The sequence below is a fragment of the Glycine max genome, chromosome 8 (genome assembly GCF_000004515.6).
Source record: "Glycine max cultivar Williams 82 chromosome 8, Glycine_max_v4.0, whole genome shotgun sequence".
NCBI classification, from domain to species: Eukaryota; Viridiplantae; Streptophyta; class Magnoliopsida; order Fabales; family Fabaceae; genus Glycine; species Glycine max.
In genome coordinates, this window is record NC_038244.2 from 9,182,716 (window position 1) to 9,200,309 (window position 17,594).

Sequence of the window (17,594 nt, forward strand, 5' to 3'; positions counted from 1 at the left end):
TGATGAGGTAAATAATTGAAGAAATTACACAGAGAGAGAGAGAGAGAGGTGTAAACAAATACCGCAGAATGTACCTAAAACCCCCACATCCTATCAGATTGAAATATAAACATTGGTTATATTCAGACAAAAAGACAAAATTAGAAAAGAAAACTCACTAAAAGTCATCTAACAAAAATTAATCATTAACAAAATTCACAATCATGTTATGACAATAAAAAAAAAAAAAGACAAGCAAAAGTCGAATTAATCAGCCTCAGTTGTCCCCCAAAAGTCAAGAAACAGTAAAACGATGCAACCGTGGTTCTAATTAAGTGAAATTCACATGCTAACTTAAAAATAAGAAGACCTTAACTTCCTTTGAATCAACTGCACAAGAGTATGAGGGTATTTTATTTTGAGTCAGAGGTGGAAGCCAATTTGGAAACGAAGTCCATTTGGGTCAAACTTGTCTCCACACGATGCAACCAAATTAATTGCACTGATAATTTGCATAAATTACGAGAAGAACCCACCAACACACTATTAAAAGAGAGGCAAAAGTAAGAAAGGAAGCAACTATGAAGTGAGGAAGATGGGAAGCGAGGAAGTGAAGCTGTTGAGCTTTTTTGCGAGTCCATTTGGGAAAAGGGTTGAATGGGCCTTGAAACTGAAGGGTGTAGAGTATGAGTACATAGAACAAGATATCTTCAAGAAGAGCAATCTCCTTCTGGAGTTGAACCCGGTTCACAAGAAGGTCCCGGTTCTTGTCCATGCCCAGAAACCCATCGCTGAGTCATTTGTCATCGTTGAATACGTAGATGAAACATGGAAGCAGTGTCCACTCTTGCCTCAAGATCCCTATCAAAGGGCACTTGCTCGATTTTGGGCTTATTCGGCGGAGCAAAAGGTAATTTACCAAGTTCCCTTCAACTATTTTTAGTTTTTTATTTTCGGCATTAAAAGCAAACTTGTAGTTTCCAATTGGGGACCTAAATACATTCAGCTTATTGCATAGTTTTTATTGGCCAATTCTTGTTTAATTTTTTTTACTAGAGTGTATTTATTTAGGATTTAAAAAAAAATTAAAATATTTTTTTAAGAAAGTAGTGAGGTATTCAAATCAAGATTTTTAAATAATAAAAGTAAGTCTTGTAATATTTAGTTAAAACTATTATGATTTTTTAAGAAATTTAATAAAATTTATTGATATTCAATTAAATTTTTTACTTTAAAAAAAAGTATTTTATTATTTAAAAGTATCAAATTTTGATAAATTCTTTTTTATGATGAATTTTATGAGATTTTTTAATAGAAAATATACAACAAACAATCTCATCAAAACTTTTCAGATTTTGTGAGATTTTATTTATTTTTTTATTTTCTTGCCAATCAACATGCTTTTCTTTTCCATCATACATAATTCCTTTTTTTTTTTGGTTAAAAGTGATAGACATTTATAATTTTTTATTCTATGGACCAATGATAACATTTCTTAGAATGTGTGATATGAAAGATCTTCTCAATTCTTTGAATTTGCAATTGAGATATCTTAATTATCTTCTTACATATAAATGAACATGGATATATATCAACATGAAAAATATATAATTTTAGTGAACCTAAGGAGTTGAGCATATATAAGTGGATAAATATATATAAATGTGGGAATAATATATAAATGGATAAATATATAAATGTGATTTGAAATAATTGTTGGACATATTTTTCTAGTGAAATCGTTATTGTGGGAATGATGTCAAGTATTCATGCTATTGCTAGACATGGCTAGTATATAGTTTTTATAAAATTAATACAATTGATGATTAAAGAAAAATGAACTTATTGTATTTGTAAATATGCTTGGAAAAATTGATTTGTTATGTAACAAATTTAAGATTCTTTTGTATACGATGAGTTTTATTTGAAGTAGTACATGAGGAAAATTCATGGATTTTTTATCAATAATTTTGAATGTTTTTTTTTTAAATTCATGAAGTTCTTTAAAATCTTAAAAATTCATAATATTATTTGAAATCTTATGAATTCATATCATTAAAATCTGAATTACAAAATCCTAATCATAAAAGTCTTTTAAAAAAAATTAAAAATTATTAAATTCTTACAAAATCTTTTAAAACTCACAATTTTTTTTTACGCTAAAACAATCTTTTAAAATCGTAATCCAATATATCCAAAAAAACAGTAGAGACAATAGCAAATTCTCATATTATTGTGAATAAAAAATTATCATATTATTGAAACTAACTAACTTTTATAAAGCTAATTTATAAGTTATAGATACTCCCATGGCCCCATTCTTTTTTATTTTTTAAAGTCCCATCAACGGTATTTTTAGTTTAATAATTATTAAAAACTAGTACTTTACATTAGATAAATACTTATTTTTCTATAATTAAAATTTTTCATACATAATTATTTCTAATTTATAAATTATATTATAATTAAAGTTAATAACAAATAAATATATTAAATAATAATATAAAGTTATTTTTAACTATTAATAATTATTAAAAAAAATTGAAACTCAATTTAAGAATATAGATAAAAGATAAATTTATAGGGGTAGACAATTCAGAAAATTAAGTACACAAAAATAAATATAAAAAGATGAAAGTTTGAAATGGTACATAGTTGCAGGAGTAATGAGAGAAATGTGAATCTAAAAATGGAGAAAAAAGCATATTAATTAAAAATGTCTAATTGGGATAACGAAAGCATTGAGAGAGGGTTATTTTTCTACTTCTTTTGGGATATACATAAGTAAAACTCTAGTCAATAACTTATTTTTCAATGTCATCCATGTATGTATTACTATTAACTTATTTTTCAATGGCTGCCTTGTGTGTATATAACAGCTTATAGATGCAGCATGGATTGCTATGTGTACCAGCGGGGATGACCAACAAAACGCTGTGAAAGTAGGCAGAGAACTAATGGAGAAAATAGAAGAAGAGATTAAGGGGAAGAAATTTTTTGGAGGGGACAATATTGGGTACCTTGACATTGCACTAGGATGGATCTCTTACTGGATTCCTGTTTGGGAGGAAGTTGGATCGATGCTGATAATAGAACCATTGAAATTTCCAGCCATCACTGCATGGATGACCAATTTTCTCAGCCACCCTGTGATCAAGGACAACTTGCCCCCAAGAGACAAGATGCTTGTTTACTACAGCAGTCGCAGAAAGGCACTTTCTTCAACTTCTCTGGGCTGGTTCAAGGTTTAATTTAGATCTATTCCTTCCTCTATATGTTTCTTATATGGTCCACGTACATGTGATAGGCCCAGATATTGGATTGGCTTAATAGAATACGAATAGGAGGGAATCATACTGGCTAAGTTTGTCTGTTGGGTTTTTTGGCTATTACAGACCACCTCTGGATGTATCACTACTATATATATGGTACATTACAACCCGACAGTCCCAAGATTATAAATTTTATTTGTTCTGTTATGTATAATTAATAAGTAATATTATAAAATAAAAAAGGTATTATATAAATAAGTCTGCAAAATTAGTACATTACAACCCGACATTGCGTGGACCAGGGGCATTCGAAATTTGATTTGTGAATCAGACTCTTCCATGGCCTTACAGCTTATTTCAACTGGTGTTTATATCACTCATCCCCGAGCAGCTTTGGTGACCACCATTCGGTCATTCATGGATAAAGATTGGTGCTTATCCTTCCAGCATACTTTGAGGGAAGGAAACTTTGTAGCTGATGGTTTAGCAAAGAAAGGGGTCCATGTTACTGCTTCTTTTGCTTTTTGATGTTTCTCCTCAGGACTTGTATAATTGGTTATTTGCTGATTCTATAGGTCTATCCAGAACCAGACCTCGTTAGTTGCTGGTCTTGGATTCTTTTGTTGGATCAATAAATGTTAATCCTTAATTGTTAATATTTTGTTAGTGGTAAGAATTAAACTCTCTTCTCTTTTATCATCAAATCAACCTTATAACTCTGACTGATCTTGAGTTCTGGTGTGCTTGTGTTTTTTACTTTCCTCATTGGCGGAAAAGTTTGTACTCATAAATTTACGTTTTTATTGAAATGCAGTGGAATTGTGGTAACTAAATGGGTTTTTCAATTTGGGCTTAGATACAACCATGGTTGGTCACACTGTCGCAGAGATTTTGGTTTTGTTTCTGATTAAGTTCACGTTGGATCAAGTTGGGTTCAAATTGGACTCTCTATGCCTACTTGCTCTGTGTCTGATATTTTGCCTGCCTTTAACGTGAATATTTTGCCTTTTTTTAAAGAACGTAAATATATTAGCTTGTTTGCTTTTCAATCCATCTGTCAATTGGATTATCAACTGTGGAAGTAATTGAGCTGGCATGGGGTCCGATTTTAAAATTGGGCAAATGACATTCATATGTTATCCTTGCCAGGAATTAAGCTTCAAGAGTCAACGGCGTTGCATTATAAAAACGTAAAAGGAGCAAGGAAGGGAGAGAAGCAAGCAAACAAAACTGATCGATCAAATAGCAGCTGCCAGAAAACACAATTTCATTGCCTGCCTCATATAATAGATGATGAAGATGATGAACCCGTGGGTAACTAGCTAACCAGTGGATTTTATCATTTTTATTCATTTCCTTTTTTGTTTTCATACACATAACACACTTCTCTAATGTCTAATTTGTGTTTGCAAAAGGAGGAGGAATGCGGCGCTAATGCTGGCTCGGGTAAGGATACCTACAAACACGTACTTTATTTTCTTTTATTTCATTTTCATCTATTTTCTTCTTTATTTTTTTTTTACATCATTTATTATATATATTTATTATTTTTCTTTTCTTTTCATTTCTCTTTCCACAACCTCAATTCTTCTTATAGAATAAATGTTTATAATTTTCCTAATAAACTCTGGGATTTGAAAGAATACCCCATTCCATTCATATCTAGTAAACAATAAAATTTATAAATAATTACTTAAAAATAAAATATATATAAATAAATTAATAATAATATATTTTTTTTTATCTATTTTCTTATGCTTACAAAATCAAAGACAACTATTTTCTCCGTATAGATCCATCTTTGGTCGCGGAGAAAGGCGCCCTTGAGATTCGAATGACAATAAAAGACAGTTATTTTCTTTTATTTCATTTTCTTCTATTTTTTATTTATTTTTTATCACATTAATTATTGTTTCTTTTTTCTTTTCATTTCTCATTCCACGACCTCAATTATTGGTATAGAATAAATAATGTTTACAATTTTCCTAATAAACTTGAGGAGTGAAAAAAATATCCTGTCCTAGGAACGGAATATTAATGTTAGGGTGGACTTGCTTCCCTTTCCCCAAATAACATACAAATATTTATTTATAGTATCACCTTAAAAAAATATATACATATATCATTTTTAATAATAATAGGATACCAATGATAATTGCTCTGTGATCAGTTGTTTTTTTATATATATTTTACTACTAACTAGATTTCAGTTCAGGCCGTCACGGGAGTATCATGCCCCCTGAATCCACAACCATAATTTTGAATGATATAATGACGGCTTTGAGACAACCAAATATTGGCATACTTGGGATGTATGGATCGAGTAATGCGAACACGGAAAATGCAGTGGAGAAAGTCACCAGAAGAGTTGAGAGGGACGGATTGTTTAATGTGGTTGTGAAGACATGCGTGATGAAAAAGTCAGATTTGAAAAAAATTCAAGGAGAACTTGGGAACGCATTGGGTCTACAACTCCATCAGAAAACTCTAGTGGAAAGAGCTACCCGTTTGTGTGAGAGGATTAAGATGGAGGACAACATCCTTATCATCCTTCATGATCTTCAAGCTCAAATCAACTTGGCCAAGATTGGAATACCCTTTGGGAATGACCACAAGGGTTGTAAAATCTTGTTAGTAGCTAAGAATAAAGAGGTGTTGTCCCACAAAATGAAAACCCAAATAGAATTTGCTGTGGACGAGGAGCCGTCAAGTTCTGGTCTAACGAGGAGCCATCAAGTTCAAACTCGTGGAGTAATTGTATGGATCAAAAGGTGGTGGTGTCCTGTCCAGTGAACTAAAAACTAGAATAATATTTTCTGCAGACGCCACTAACGAGATTGTGGAGTTTATATTTTAAGTTAAAACTTGTGGAATAATTTTGTGGATTTTATTTAGACGTTTTCTTATTATTATGTTGAGAAGGTTGTTTGATTAAGTTTTCAAAAATAAATTGTGTCTTTCTTGTTATCTTTTCATTGAAATGATTTCAATAAATTTAATAAATCAGAAAATGTCCACACGTTAAGTTTTTATAAAATAAGTATTAAAGAAAGATATTCACTCAATTTCAAACTTTAAACACAACTAATATCATATATATGAGTTGATAAAAAAAAAAATTAGCCACCACCCACTAGGGATGTAAAGTATGGGAAAGGAAATAAATAAAAACAATTCACTAGGAATGTAAAGTATGGGAAAGGGAATAAATAAAAACAATTGATTTGGATTCTTGATTTTTATTGTCAATTCAAGAAAAAATATTAAAAATTACTTATTTATTGTATATATAAAAAATATTAAAAATTACTTACCAAAAAGGCTAGTGTTAAAAAGGCATACTCAGGCAAATTAAGAAGCTTCAAGGTTTTAGTGGTTTTGCTCTCATTATTGAAGTTCTGCAGGGACTTGAGTTGCTCATACTTGGTCTTGAGCAAATCTCTGTCCTGTCTGAGACTAATTATTTGTCTTGACAAATTCTGTCTAAAAAAAGCTTCAAAAAACATTCTCCCACAAACCCGATAAATAATCTTGTATGTTTTCATCCGCATCCTGGTGAGACAGGATAATCTAACACGCCCTTCCATCTTCCCTGTCAATTAAACACTAATTAGAATTATGAATGCATGGCATATATGACATGAGATGATGAGACACAATTTTCTGTAAATATTTACCAAATATACAAATTAAGAATTGTGGATGACTTATGTGATGTAAAATTTCCTAAATTGGAAAGTACATCGTATGCATTATATATATATATATATATAACACTCACTAGATATATAATGAGAAATTACATCAAAATTTACCGCATCTTAAAATCTAATTAAAATAGGTGAACCTTTTTTATGAGTGAAGGTTTCTCAAAATTACTTAAACAAATTAATACCAAATAATTAACGCATAGAAGATATTTGTTCCCTTAAAAAGAGAAGATATTCGTTAAAAATAAATTATTCAATTAACTACCGTATAAAAAAATAATCCTTTTTTACTATTATTCTTATCATTTTCTAGATTTGTGTTTTCATTCCTCTTGTCAAAACATAACCAAGTAGGAGTGGGTAAATGAATCCAGGTCTATGGACTGGCCCGTAGGACAGTCCGCGTGGGTTACGGATAAATTTTTTTAAACTGTTTAGGGTTATGTCATATTTTTGGGTCCGCCCGCTTAATCCATGGACTATATGGGTTTGGCTCCTGGAGTTCGCGGGTTGTCCGCAGTCCGCATTAGGTTTGATTTGTGTGACTTTGACTCAATTGTATTAGGTTTGATTTTCTCTTTTTCATTTTAAACTTTTCTTTTAAAATAACAAATAAAAAAATATATTAGATAAGATAAAGATAAAAAATAAAAGATTAAAATTAAAAGATGATAAAAATAAAAAAGGATAAGATAAAAAAAATAAAAGATAACAGAAATAAAAGATTAAGATAAAAAAGATAAGTGATAATTCTTGATCTTTTTTTCTTTTAATCTATCATTTTCATATCTCCAAGTCATAAATAATAAAAATATCAATTCTTATTATTTAAGCTAAAAATAATTATTAAATAAATATTTTTAAAGATATTTCAATATATTTTTATTATAAAAATTAGCTCAAGTCATAGTTACAGCTAAGAATATTTGTTTCTCCTCACCCTTTTTTCTCTCTCCATCAAGCCGTCACACGCATGTCAATGTAAACTTATATTAAACAGGACGCACCAATTCACTTATCCACCCCCCAGAAACCAAGTGTCGTCCCAATATGACAACTTGCAAACCCAATACAAAAAAACAAAATACTCGAAATTATTGTTATTGCTAGACAGAAGAGTTGAAAAACAAAAGAAAAGCCTAACCTCAATCTCTTGTTCTAGTTCTTAATCTTGTTGTTCTACTATGGAGGAAGAAAGCACTTCAGCGGAATCCAATCCTTCTTCGAGCGACCGCATCAAACTAAACGTGGGCGGAAAGCTCTTCGAGACGACGTTCTCCACGCTCCGTTCTGGCGGCCCGGACTCGCTCCTCTTCGCGCTCTCGAACCGCCGATCCGCCGACCCGAGCCCCGTCTTCATCGACCGCGACCCGGAGATCTTCTCCGTCCTCCTCTCCCTCCTCCGCACCTCCCACCTTCCCTCCGCCGCGCGCCGCTTCTCCAAGCACGAGCTCGCCGACGAGGCCCTCTTCTACGGCATCGACTCCCACCTCCGGGCGGCCGCTGCCCCTCCCCCCTTCTCTGGCATCGACGCGGCCCTCTCCGCTTCCCTCCGCCCCGCCTCGGAGGGCCTCCCCTCCTCTTTCGTCGCCTCCCCCTCCGGCGGCGTCTGGATCGCCCACGGCGGCCAAATCTCCTGCTACGATCCCATCCTCACCCACGCCGCCACCGTCCGCACGCACCTCGACGAAATTGACTCCATCTGCAGAGTCTGGCCCGAGATCGCCGCCGTCGGGTCCAAATCCGACACCGGCCTCCACTTCTACAACTTCTCCGGCAGCCGCCACGTTGGATCCGTCCACTGGACCGATCCGCTCGATCCTCGAATCTTCAAAGCCAGCGTCAACGCCATAACAAGCTCCTCAAACTCCGTTTTCGCTTCGTTCGATTGTCCGCACAGAGAGAATTGCATAATCGAAGTCGATAAGGAGAAGCTTCTGATCGCGAATCAGTTCGCTCGGCAATCAGGGAACCAGGCGAAGAACATGGTTCCCCGAAAGCTGACGTGGATTCCGGCGACCGGAGTTCTCGTCGGAAGCGCGGTCACCGGCGGCGCGTTCGGTTACTCCGGCTACGTCCGGTTGTGGGACCCGAGATCCGGGGACGTGGTCTGGGAGACAAACGAGCCTGGTGGTTCGGGACGGAGCAGCAGGTTTGGGGATTCGTTTGCTGACGTGGAGGCGGACGTGGAAGGGTTGTTGCTGTTCAAGCTGTGTTCTAAGTCCGGGGATTTGGCTATGGCGGATATGCGGTTTTTGAAGGACGATCCTTGGGTTTATATGAAAGAGAAGAACCCTAGTTTGGTGAGTTGTGGTGAAGTGAGGAATAGTGTGGTGCATTGTTATAGGGGGCAAGTGTTTGTGGCTAGAGAAGGAGCATTGGAGGTTTGGTCAAGGGCGGAACAAAAGGAAAATAGTGAGGGAAATGCTGAAGGGTTTTTTAGGAGGAATTTTGTGGATAAGAGGGAGGATTCAGAGAGAGGGGTTATAAAGAAGATTGAAGGTGGTGGGGATAGGTTGTTTGTTAGTAGGGAAGATGTTGAGGGTATTGAAGTGTGGGAGAGTTCTCATTCTGCAGGAGCAATTTCTGTTTTGTGACAGTGAGCCAAATTTTTAGTTAGCTAGGATTTCAGCATTACACGAATAAAATGTAATTTTTTTTTATAAGCGATGAATAAACCATGACTTCATGCAACTTTGATACTAGTGTATAGACAAATGCCTCACTGAACTTTCTTTGCCTTCAAAACATGGGGCAGTATTTGCTGCATTTTGTTAACTATGTATGTCATCTTAATATATTATACTTTTGTTAAATCCATTTCTTCTAGAAAGAGCTCCTCTTCTTCTTTGCACGCTTTCCTATTCTTCCTTCGACTTTGGTACTTTAGTTTTATTCCGTGATGGAAGCCTCAGATCAACGTAGTTTGTTTCAGTTGTGAATTCCCCCTTTATTCATTGGTTTAATGGCTGATTATGAAGTTTGGAGTTCCACTTACTACTTTAGTTTCCAGGATTTCCAACTTCTGGTAAGCTTCCATCACATATAATTTCTAGTAATTTGTATATATTTGTTGATCGCCATTCCTAACGTTGGATGTTATAATTCAAATCTGTAATTACTACATTTTATATTTTACAAAGAATTTACTGTCCTATTTTAAGGTGGGATATTTGCATTGGGAATAGTTTTCAGCCCCATTATTTCATTACCACTGCCCCATTTGCTGATTGCTTATTTGTGATCATATATCTTTTTTTTTTTGTTTTCTGTCACAAGCCATTGTTTACTGATATGATCAAGTTATCACGACATTATAATTTTTATGGGCTCTTAGATGCCTAGAGCAACTAATTAACCAAGTAAATCATCAAATCATTATGCGTGTCCAGTTAGTAACTTGAAAGGACTTAATGTAGAACATAACATCAATCAAATAATTGAGAAGAATTGAAGATAACTGGGTTGGCATAAAATAGTATGATCAAAACTGTCATTGAGTAATAAAATCAATAGATGTTTGATAGATTTATACCTTATTATTCATCTACCTTGTCTTTTTTTATTGAAATGCTAATTAATTGTGCCCTCATATCTGAATCGACTAATTATTTTTCACGATTTGTTTTTCAAGTTATTAACTTTATGGAGATTTTGGCTGCCATATAAATGTATCCTACTCTGTATGACATGCTTGAGATCCTTCCAATTTTCGGCTGCTTTGTGTTATCTTATGTGGTGACCTGTGGTTCTTCACAGTTGAATTTGATGTAGAAAGGCCCAATTAATGCTTAAATTCTAGATTTGGGGTCATTCTGAAAAATTTTCTTGTTTTGACCCGTTCAGAGAAAAACTGTCATGATTCCCGGGAGAAAAACTGTAATTTCTAATTGAGAGAAAATATTGTTAACTTTATAAGGACAATTTGTGGCTTTGTTTGGATTCCATGTATATTTGGTAACGAGTGATGGCCTTGCTTGTTTAGTTTGTTGTAAGGCAGGTGATTGACTTTTTGTGAACTTGCCTAGGTATATTTATGCAGGATTCACTCTAGAAGCGTGAGCAGAGATGACTGTGTATCAAGTCAAAATAGGAGGTTCTCATTAGCATCCAAGCTCGTTAAAGTTTGGAGTGAGAGTGAGATCTTATTCTTAGAATGTGGATTTGTGTCTAACTGGATTTCAAAAATTAGTTTAAGGGGTGAAAGTTGTCATTCACGTATATAATTTATCTTGGTTTTATCTCTATCAGATGTGGGATTTGAGTTTTTTCTAATACATCACCTCACGCTTGACACTTAAGTCCTAAATCAGTTGACCTAATCCCCTTCGGGAATTTGTCACGGAATTCCTCCTTCAATTTCCAACATTTTGATATATTATGAGTCTCAAACAAATATTTATATCAAAAGTTATCACCGTTTAAAGTTTATAAGTTCACTTAACTTTCCGTAATAATGAAAGTATTTCGCCATTCGTATTGGTGAAATACACTGAAAAAGCTGTCAGTGCATGCCACGTGTTCCTGTTTCATCAACAACAATGACGAAATGCACTACATGTTGCCAGTGTTCCTGTTTCCCCAATAGCAATAGCGAAATGTACTGCATGCTATCACGTAGACGGATTCGTTAATCGTGCTGACAAAATGTTTACCAAAACAAACCTCCTCCCTAATATGTTTCAAAATGAACTCTTATTAGAAAATAATTTGTAAAAGAAACACCATAATACTTTTTTTTAAAATTGTAAAAAAATCTTAATTGAAAATCAACTATCTTTATTGAATTTCTTAAAAAATCTTAATAATGTTAATTGAATATCATAAGATTTTTATTATTATTTAAAAATCTTGATTAAAATTGGGCAAACATTCGTATGTTATCCTTGCCAGGAAGCTTCACAAAGTCAACGAAGGTTGGGTTGAAAGTTTCAACGGCGTTGCAGACACAATTTCATTGCCTGACTGCTTAATATATATCCATCTCGTCGATATTTTTCTTCAAATATTCATAATGAACCCGCCGGTAGTTAACTAACTAATGGATTTGGATCTCTCCTACTTCTTTTTCTCTCTTATCATTTTTATTCATTTCCTTCTTTGCTTTGATACACACTTGTCTAATGTCTAATTTGTGTTGCAAAAGGAGGAGCCATGCAAGGAACAGGGGGGCTCCACGATGCTAATGGAGACCAGCCATGCAAGGAACAGGAGGAACCATAGCAGAACCATAGCAGGAGGAGCCGTTGCAAGGAGGAGCTCGACGATGCTGTTGGAGACCAGCCGCTGCAGAACCAGCAGGTTACAGAAGAACCTAAGCGAATGTAAGGATACCTACAAACATATACTTTATTTTCTTTTATTTCATTTTCATCTATTATCTTTTTTTTTATTATTACATCATTTATCATATATATTTATTATTTTTCTTTTCTTTTTATCTCTTTTTCCACAACTTCAGTCGCATAGAATAAATATTTACAATTTTTATAATAAATTTGGAGACGTTCCACTTACTGAATATTAATTTTAGGGTGAACTTGTCTCTACTTTTCCCAAATCACATATAAAAATTTATTCAGAATGTCACCTTAAAAAAATATTTACATGTATAACTTTTAATAATAATAATAATAATAATAATAATAATAATAATAATAATAATAATAATAATAGGAATACTATTTGGTTATATCATAAATTAAAAATTATTTTTTTAACAAAATATGAATCACAATTATACGTTTAAAGTTTTAATAATGATATTTAGATACAGAAAATAAAATGTATTAGATTGGAATTTTAAAAGATTATTTTGGTATATAAAAAAAAATCTTGAAAATTTTAAAAGATTTTATAAAAATATAATAACTTTTTAAGATTTTTATGATTAGGATTTTGTAGTTTATATTTTAATGAATTTATAATATTTGAACAAATATTATGAATTTTTAAGATTTTAAAGAATTTTGTAAAAATTTTAAAAACAATTATTGTTGATAAATACATGAATTATACTTCGCTAACATTTTAAATAAAACTTATCTTATATAAAGAATCTTCAACCTGATATATAACAAATTAATTTCTCCTAACATATTTCCAAGCAAAATCAATTCATTCTCCTTAAATCATTAATCATATTAATTGTATAGAAATTATATATCATACTATTTGTCAATAGTATGAATATTTGTAATCATTATCACAATAACAATCCCATCAAACAAAATCATGTCTAACAATTATTTCAAACCTTATTTATATAATAATTTATCACGTTCATTAAAACTATATATGTATAATTAAAGATGTTTCCCAAATTCAAAGAATTGAAAAAAAATATCTCATATCACATGTTCCAAGATAAGTTGATCATTGCTTAATGTGTATTTTAACATTAAAAGTCTCATGAAATTCATCTTAAAAAAATTCATTGAAATTTGTATATTTATTAATACTAGAAGGCTTTTTTTAAGTTGTAAAAAATCTTAATTGAATACCAACAACTTTTATTGAATTTCTTAAAATTTTTTATTAATCTTGATTGAATACCACCATACTCTTTTTTTGTTATTTAAAAATCTTGATTGAATATCTCAATATTTTTTACAAAAAAAAAGTCTTTTAAAATTCTTTAAAATCCTAATTGATATTGCGACATCCTAAAAATAATTCAATAATTATTTAGATAAAGATATCTAAATATATCTTTTAGTAAGAGAAAAGATAGATTAAATTATTTTAAAATATTAGATTGTTATTGTTATTTTGAAAAGATGTTAGTATACAATAATATATTGGATTGGTTAAATAGGATTATAATTAAAAATAATAGATAAAAAAGATCGATTAAACAAATTTCAAATTACTTACAATTGTTATATATGGGCAGAAAATTCTTTCTTTTAGAATCACATAGATAAATTGTTTCTCTTGGTATTAGTAGGTTGCGTAGGGACGGAGAAAAAAAAGTCAAAAAATTCTTTTGACATAATTGATAAAGAAGATGTATGACCAAGAGAACAAAAAATTTAAAAAGATAAGTGAAACACTTATCTTTTAAAAAATTTCATGGCATGATTCTTGAAAAATGAATTTAGTATTATGATATAAAATTTGAGATAAAAAAATATAGAAATTATAGTAGATTTTGAATATGTCTTATTACGACTAAGTTACCCTATTTAGCATGGTTTAGTTGTCATGACAATTAGTTGCTGTTGTTTCTTGTACATTAATTATTAGCAAATGAATTATGAGTTTTCTTGTTATATATATAAAGAATTTGATGAAATGAAAATCGTGTAGCGTGTGTCAATTCTCTTAAATTTAACATGAAGTCTTTTGCTTTTAAATCTTTATGTTGTTGGTGGATAAATACACGTATGGATGCATTTGGCTTATATTAGGTTCTGTTTCTAAGTTTATGAATTACATGACATTTACATGTATATGTACATATAATTGGATTTACCTTGCAAAATTGGATTTATTTTGAGCGTGACTATGTATTGCCTTTGACAAAATATTAACTTTAGGATGAACTTGTCTCTTCTCCCCCCAAATCACATATAAATATTTATTCATAATATCACCTTAAAAAAATATATACATATATAATTTTTAATAACAATACGAATACTATTTTATTATATCGTAAATTAACAATTAAATTTTGTTTTAACAAAATTTGAAGCACAATTATACTTTAAAGTTTTAATGATGATATTTATATATAATAAAGATTTCTTATGGTAGAATTATTTATTTGGATTTTAAAAATTGAATCTCTTCCTTTCATTGCATTATAATTTTGTAATTTTTAATTAGTATAATTATGATTTTTATGCTAATTGATATGTGAACAGTTTTTTTATTTTTTATTTTTTTTATTTTTCTATTTTACTTCCAGCGCACTACCGGTCACTCATTGATGAGCTTATTCGTGCAGGCGGCGGTGAGTGAAATACTTTTTTTTTTATATATAAAACTTTCAGTATATGATTCTTAAAGAATGAATGTCAATATAAAATTCGAGTTCAATAAAATTCTAAGGATTATAATAGATTTTGAATATTTGTTATTATGATCAAGTTACTTTTTTAGAATGGTTTGTTTGTCATGATAATTGTTTGTTGTTGCTTCTTCTTGTACACGAATTATTAGTATAAAAATTATGAGTTTTTCTTGTTATATATACAAAGAGTTTGGTGAAAGTAAAATTATGTAATAAGTGTCAATTCTTTTAAATTTGACATGAAGTTTTTTTGCTTTTAAATCCTTATTTTGTCCATAGATATATACATGTATGGATGCATTTAGCTTATATTAGGTTATATTTCTAAGTTTACAAACTGCATGACATTTGTTAAAAAAAGAATGACATTTACATGTATATATAATTAGACTTATCTTGTCAAATTGAATTTACTTTGAGAGTGACTATGCATTGCATTTGATGGAATATTAATTTTAGGATGGACTTGCCTCTCATTCCCCCAGTCACATACAAATATTTATTCATAATATCACCTTAAAAAAAAAAAAATATATATATATATATATATATATATATATATATAATTTGAAGCACAATTATACCTTTAAAGTTTTAATAATGATATTTAGATATAATAAAGATTTCTTATGGTAGAATTATTTATTTAAATTTTAAAAATTGAATCTCTTCCTTTCATTGCAGCGCTATAATTTTGTAACTTTTTAATTAGTATAATTATGATTTTTATGATAATTGCTATGTGATCAGTTGTTTTTTTATATATATTTTACTACCAACTAGATTTTTCAAGCCGACACGGGAGTTTAATGCCCCCTGAATCCACATCCATAATTTTGAAAGAAATAATGACGGCTCTCACACAACCAAATATTGGTCTACTTGGACTGTATGGATCGAGTAATGCGAACAAGGAAAACGTAGTGGAGAAAGTCACCAGGAGAGTTGAGAGGGACGGGCTGTTTAATGTGGTTGTGAAGACATGCGTGATGAAAAAGCCAGATTTAAAAAGAATTCAAGGAGAACTTGGGAATGCATTGGGTCTACAACTCCATGAGAAAACTCTAAAGGAAAGAGCTACCCGTTTGTGTGAGAGGGTTAAAATGGAGGACAAGATCCTTATCATTCTTCATGATCTTCACGGTCAAATCAACTTGGCCAAGATTGGAATACCCTTTGGGAATGACCACAAGGGTTGTAAAATCTTGTTAGTAACTGAGAATAAAGAGGTGTTGTCCCACAAAATGAAAACCCAAATAGAATTTTCTGTGGACGAGGAGCCGTCAAGTTCTGGTTTAATTTATTAATGTTGTTGAAACCTTAAGTTGAAACTTGTGGAATAATTTTATGGATCAAGAGTTGGTGTTGTCCAGTCCAGCAAACTGAAAACTAGAATAATATTTTCTGCAGACGTCAGTAGCCAAATTGTGGAGTTTATGTCTTTTTTTTTTAGAGTGGAGTTTATGTCTTAAGTTTAAATTTATGGAATAATTTTGTGGATTTTATTTAGACGTTTTCTTATTATGCTGAGAAGTTTGTTTGGTTTAAGTTTTTAAAAATAAATTGTGTCTTTCTTGTTATCTTTTCATTGAAATTATTTCAATAAATTTAATAAATCACAAAATGTTCACACATTAAGTTTTTATTAAATAAGTATTAAAAGAAGATATTGACTCAATTTCAAATTTCAAACACAACTATTATCATATTAATGAGTTGATGAAAAAATTAGCCACCACTAGGGATGTAAAGTGTGGAAAAGGGAATAACTAAAACTAATTGTAAAGTGTGGAAAAGGGAATAACTAAAACTAATTGATTTGGGTTCTTGATTTTAATTGTTAATTCAAAAAAATATTAAAAAATACTTATTTATTGTATATATAAAAAGATTGTATAATCCAAATTTATTCTTCTCATTTCTAATAGAGTAAAGGGTTGAATTATTTTAGGTTAATGAAAAAATTAAACATATAACATTAGCTTTTATTATGAATAATCATAAAGCCATCAAATTACGTGAGTTTTTTTTTATCGGTGAGAAAAAATTATATGGATTTTTTAAAAGTCACATAACACTGTATGTGATCCGGTGATTATAAATCTTTATCATCTATTAATGATTATAAGTCTCAGATTTATCATTCTCACATTAGGACAACAATTATACCCTCCTTACAAGGATACCGCAAAAAATATTTCATATACCTTCTTATAATCTCCCCGTTTCTTGGGTAAGTGTTGTTACTTTTGTGTAAGTATAACTATTGCATATAAAATGCATTGTATTGTATGTTTTAATCCTCACTAATCATCATGCAAACTTGTAGAATCGATTCAAACTCATCCATGTGGTTAGTATTTTTTTTTTATTGTCAGATCCATGTGGATAGTATGGTTAACGCTGCTAATCTGCTATGTATATGCTTCTTACAAGCTTCAATGCTTCATAGTTAAGTGGTTCAAATCAGATAATAAAAAAATAGTTAATGTTTCAATCCAGTAGAAGTAGTATATTTTGAAATTATTACTATCAATTTAACAAGAATACACATTAGCTAAATCGTACAAGTAGTTGGTAATTGTCTTACAACAATAGCCATAGGAGATTGAG

At 31.3% G+C, this 17,594-nt stretch overlaps 4 protein-coding genes across 8 annotated transcripts; all 4 read left to right on the forward strand.

The window, feature by feature from the left end:
• The first annotated feature begins 31 nt into the window (after positions 1-31).
• LOC100816011 (probable glutathione S-transferase) lies at positions 32-4,553 on the forward strand. Of its 2 annotated transcripts, none has more exons than XM_026129588.2 (3): positions 32-889; positions 2,859-3,224; positions 4,401-4,553. In XM_026129588.2, the coding sequence occupies exons 1-3, from the start codon at positions 575-577 to the stop codon at positions 4,443-4,445; spliced, it is 726 nt and encodes a 241-aa protein (XP_025985373.1). In that variant the 5' UTR covers positions 32-574; the 3' UTR covers positions 4,446-4,553. The 2 variants fall into 2 exon arrangements, with proteins under 2 accessions (XP_025985373.1, XP_025985372.1); XM_026129587.2 differs by lacking the exon at positions 4,401-4,553 and adding an exon at positions 3,603-3,907.
• A 20-nt stretch (positions 4,554-4,573) lies between these two features.
• Positions 4,574-6,197, forward strand: LOC121175291 (probable disease resistance protein At5g47260). 2 transcript variants are annotated; one of them, XM_041018114.1, is made up of 2 exons: positions 4,574-4,697; positions 5,467-6,197. In XM_041018114.1, exons 1-2 carry the CDS (start codon positions 4,643-4,645, stop codon positions 6,042-6,044), a joined length of 633 nt encoding a protein of 210 aa, XP_040874048.1. In that variant the 5' UTR covers positions 4,574-4,642; the 3' UTR covers positions 6,045-6,197. The 2 variants fall into 2 exon arrangements, with proteins under 2 accessions (XP_040874048.1, XP_040874049.1); XM_041018115.1 differs by having other exon boundaries at positions 4,625-4,697; positions 5,462-6,197.
• Positions 6,198-7,885: 1,688 nt separating this feature from the next.
• LOC100816537 (BTB/POZ domain-containing protein EAP3-like) lies at positions 7,886-9,777 on the forward strand. The gene has a single exon (XM_003531219.5). It carries the CDS (start codon positions 8,146-8,148, stop codon positions 9,556-9,558), a length of 1,413 nt encoding a protein of 470 aa, XP_003531267.1. The 5' UTR covers positions 7,886-8,145; the 3' UTR covers positions 9,559-9,777.
• Positions 9,778-11,859: 2,082 nt separating this feature from the next.
• LOC100792263 (disease resistance protein RFL1) lies at positions 11,860-16,486 on the forward strand. Of its 3 annotated transcripts, none has more exons than XM_003532717.4 (4): positions 11,860-11,987; positions 12,108-12,285; positions 14,877-14,921; positions 15,765-16,486. In XM_003532717.4, the coding sequence occupies exons 1-4, from the start codon at positions 11,976-11,978 to the stop codon at positions 16,286-16,288; spliced, it is 759 nt and encodes a 252-aa protein (XP_003532765.2). In that variant the 5' UTR covers positions 11,860-11,975; the 3' UTR covers positions 16,289-16,486. The 3 variants fall into 3 exon arrangements, with proteins under 3 accessions (XP_003532765.2, XP_014634390.1, XP_040874050.1); XM_014778904.2 differs by having other exon boundaries at positions 14,916-14,921; XM_041018116.1 differs by lacking the exon at positions 14,877-14,921.
• The last annotated feature ends 1,108 nt before the right edge of the window (positions 16,487-17,594 follow it).

What these genes read in the sequence shown, in the direction of transcription:
- LOC100816011 (XM_026129587.2), top strand. Translation starts at nt 575, where the DNA reads ATGGGAAGCGAGGAAGTGAAGCTGTTGAGCTTTTTTGCGAGTCCATTT. An exon ending in CTTATTCGGCGGAGCAAAAG is followed by an intron (nt 890 to 2,858) that starts GTAATTTACCAA and finishes TGTATATAACAG; the next exon opens with CTTATAGATGCAGCATGGAT. An exon ending in CTTCTCTGGGCTGGTTCAAG is followed by an intron (nt 3,225 to 3,602) that starts GTTTAATTTAGA and finishes ATGGCCTTACAG; the next exon opens with CTTATTTCAACTGGTGTTTA.
- LOC121175291 (XM_041018114.1), top strand. Translation starts at nt 4,643, where the DNA reads ATGTCTAATTTGTGTTTGCAAAAGGAGGAGGAATGCGGCGCTAATGCT. An exon ending in CGGCGCTAATGCTGGCTCGG is followed by an intron (nt 4,698 to 5,466) that starts GTAAGGATACCT and finishes ATTTCAGTTCAG; the next exon opens with GCCGTCACGGGAGTATCATG.
- LOC100816537 (XM_003531219.5), top strand. Translation starts at nt 8,146, where the DNA reads ATGGAGGAAGAAAGCACTTCAGCGGAATCCAATCCTTCTTCGAGCGAC.
- LOC100792263 (XM_003532717.4), top strand. An exon ending in ACAGAAGAACCTAAGCGAAT is followed by an intron (nt 12,286 to 14,876) that starts GTAAGGATACCT and finishes TTTTACTTCCAG; the next exon opens with CGCACTACCGGTCACTCATT. An exon ending in GCTTATTCGTGCAGGCGGCG is followed by an intron (nt 14,922 to 15,764) that starts GTGAGTGAAATA and finishes ACTACCAACTAG; the next exon opens with ATTTTTCAAGCCGACACGGG.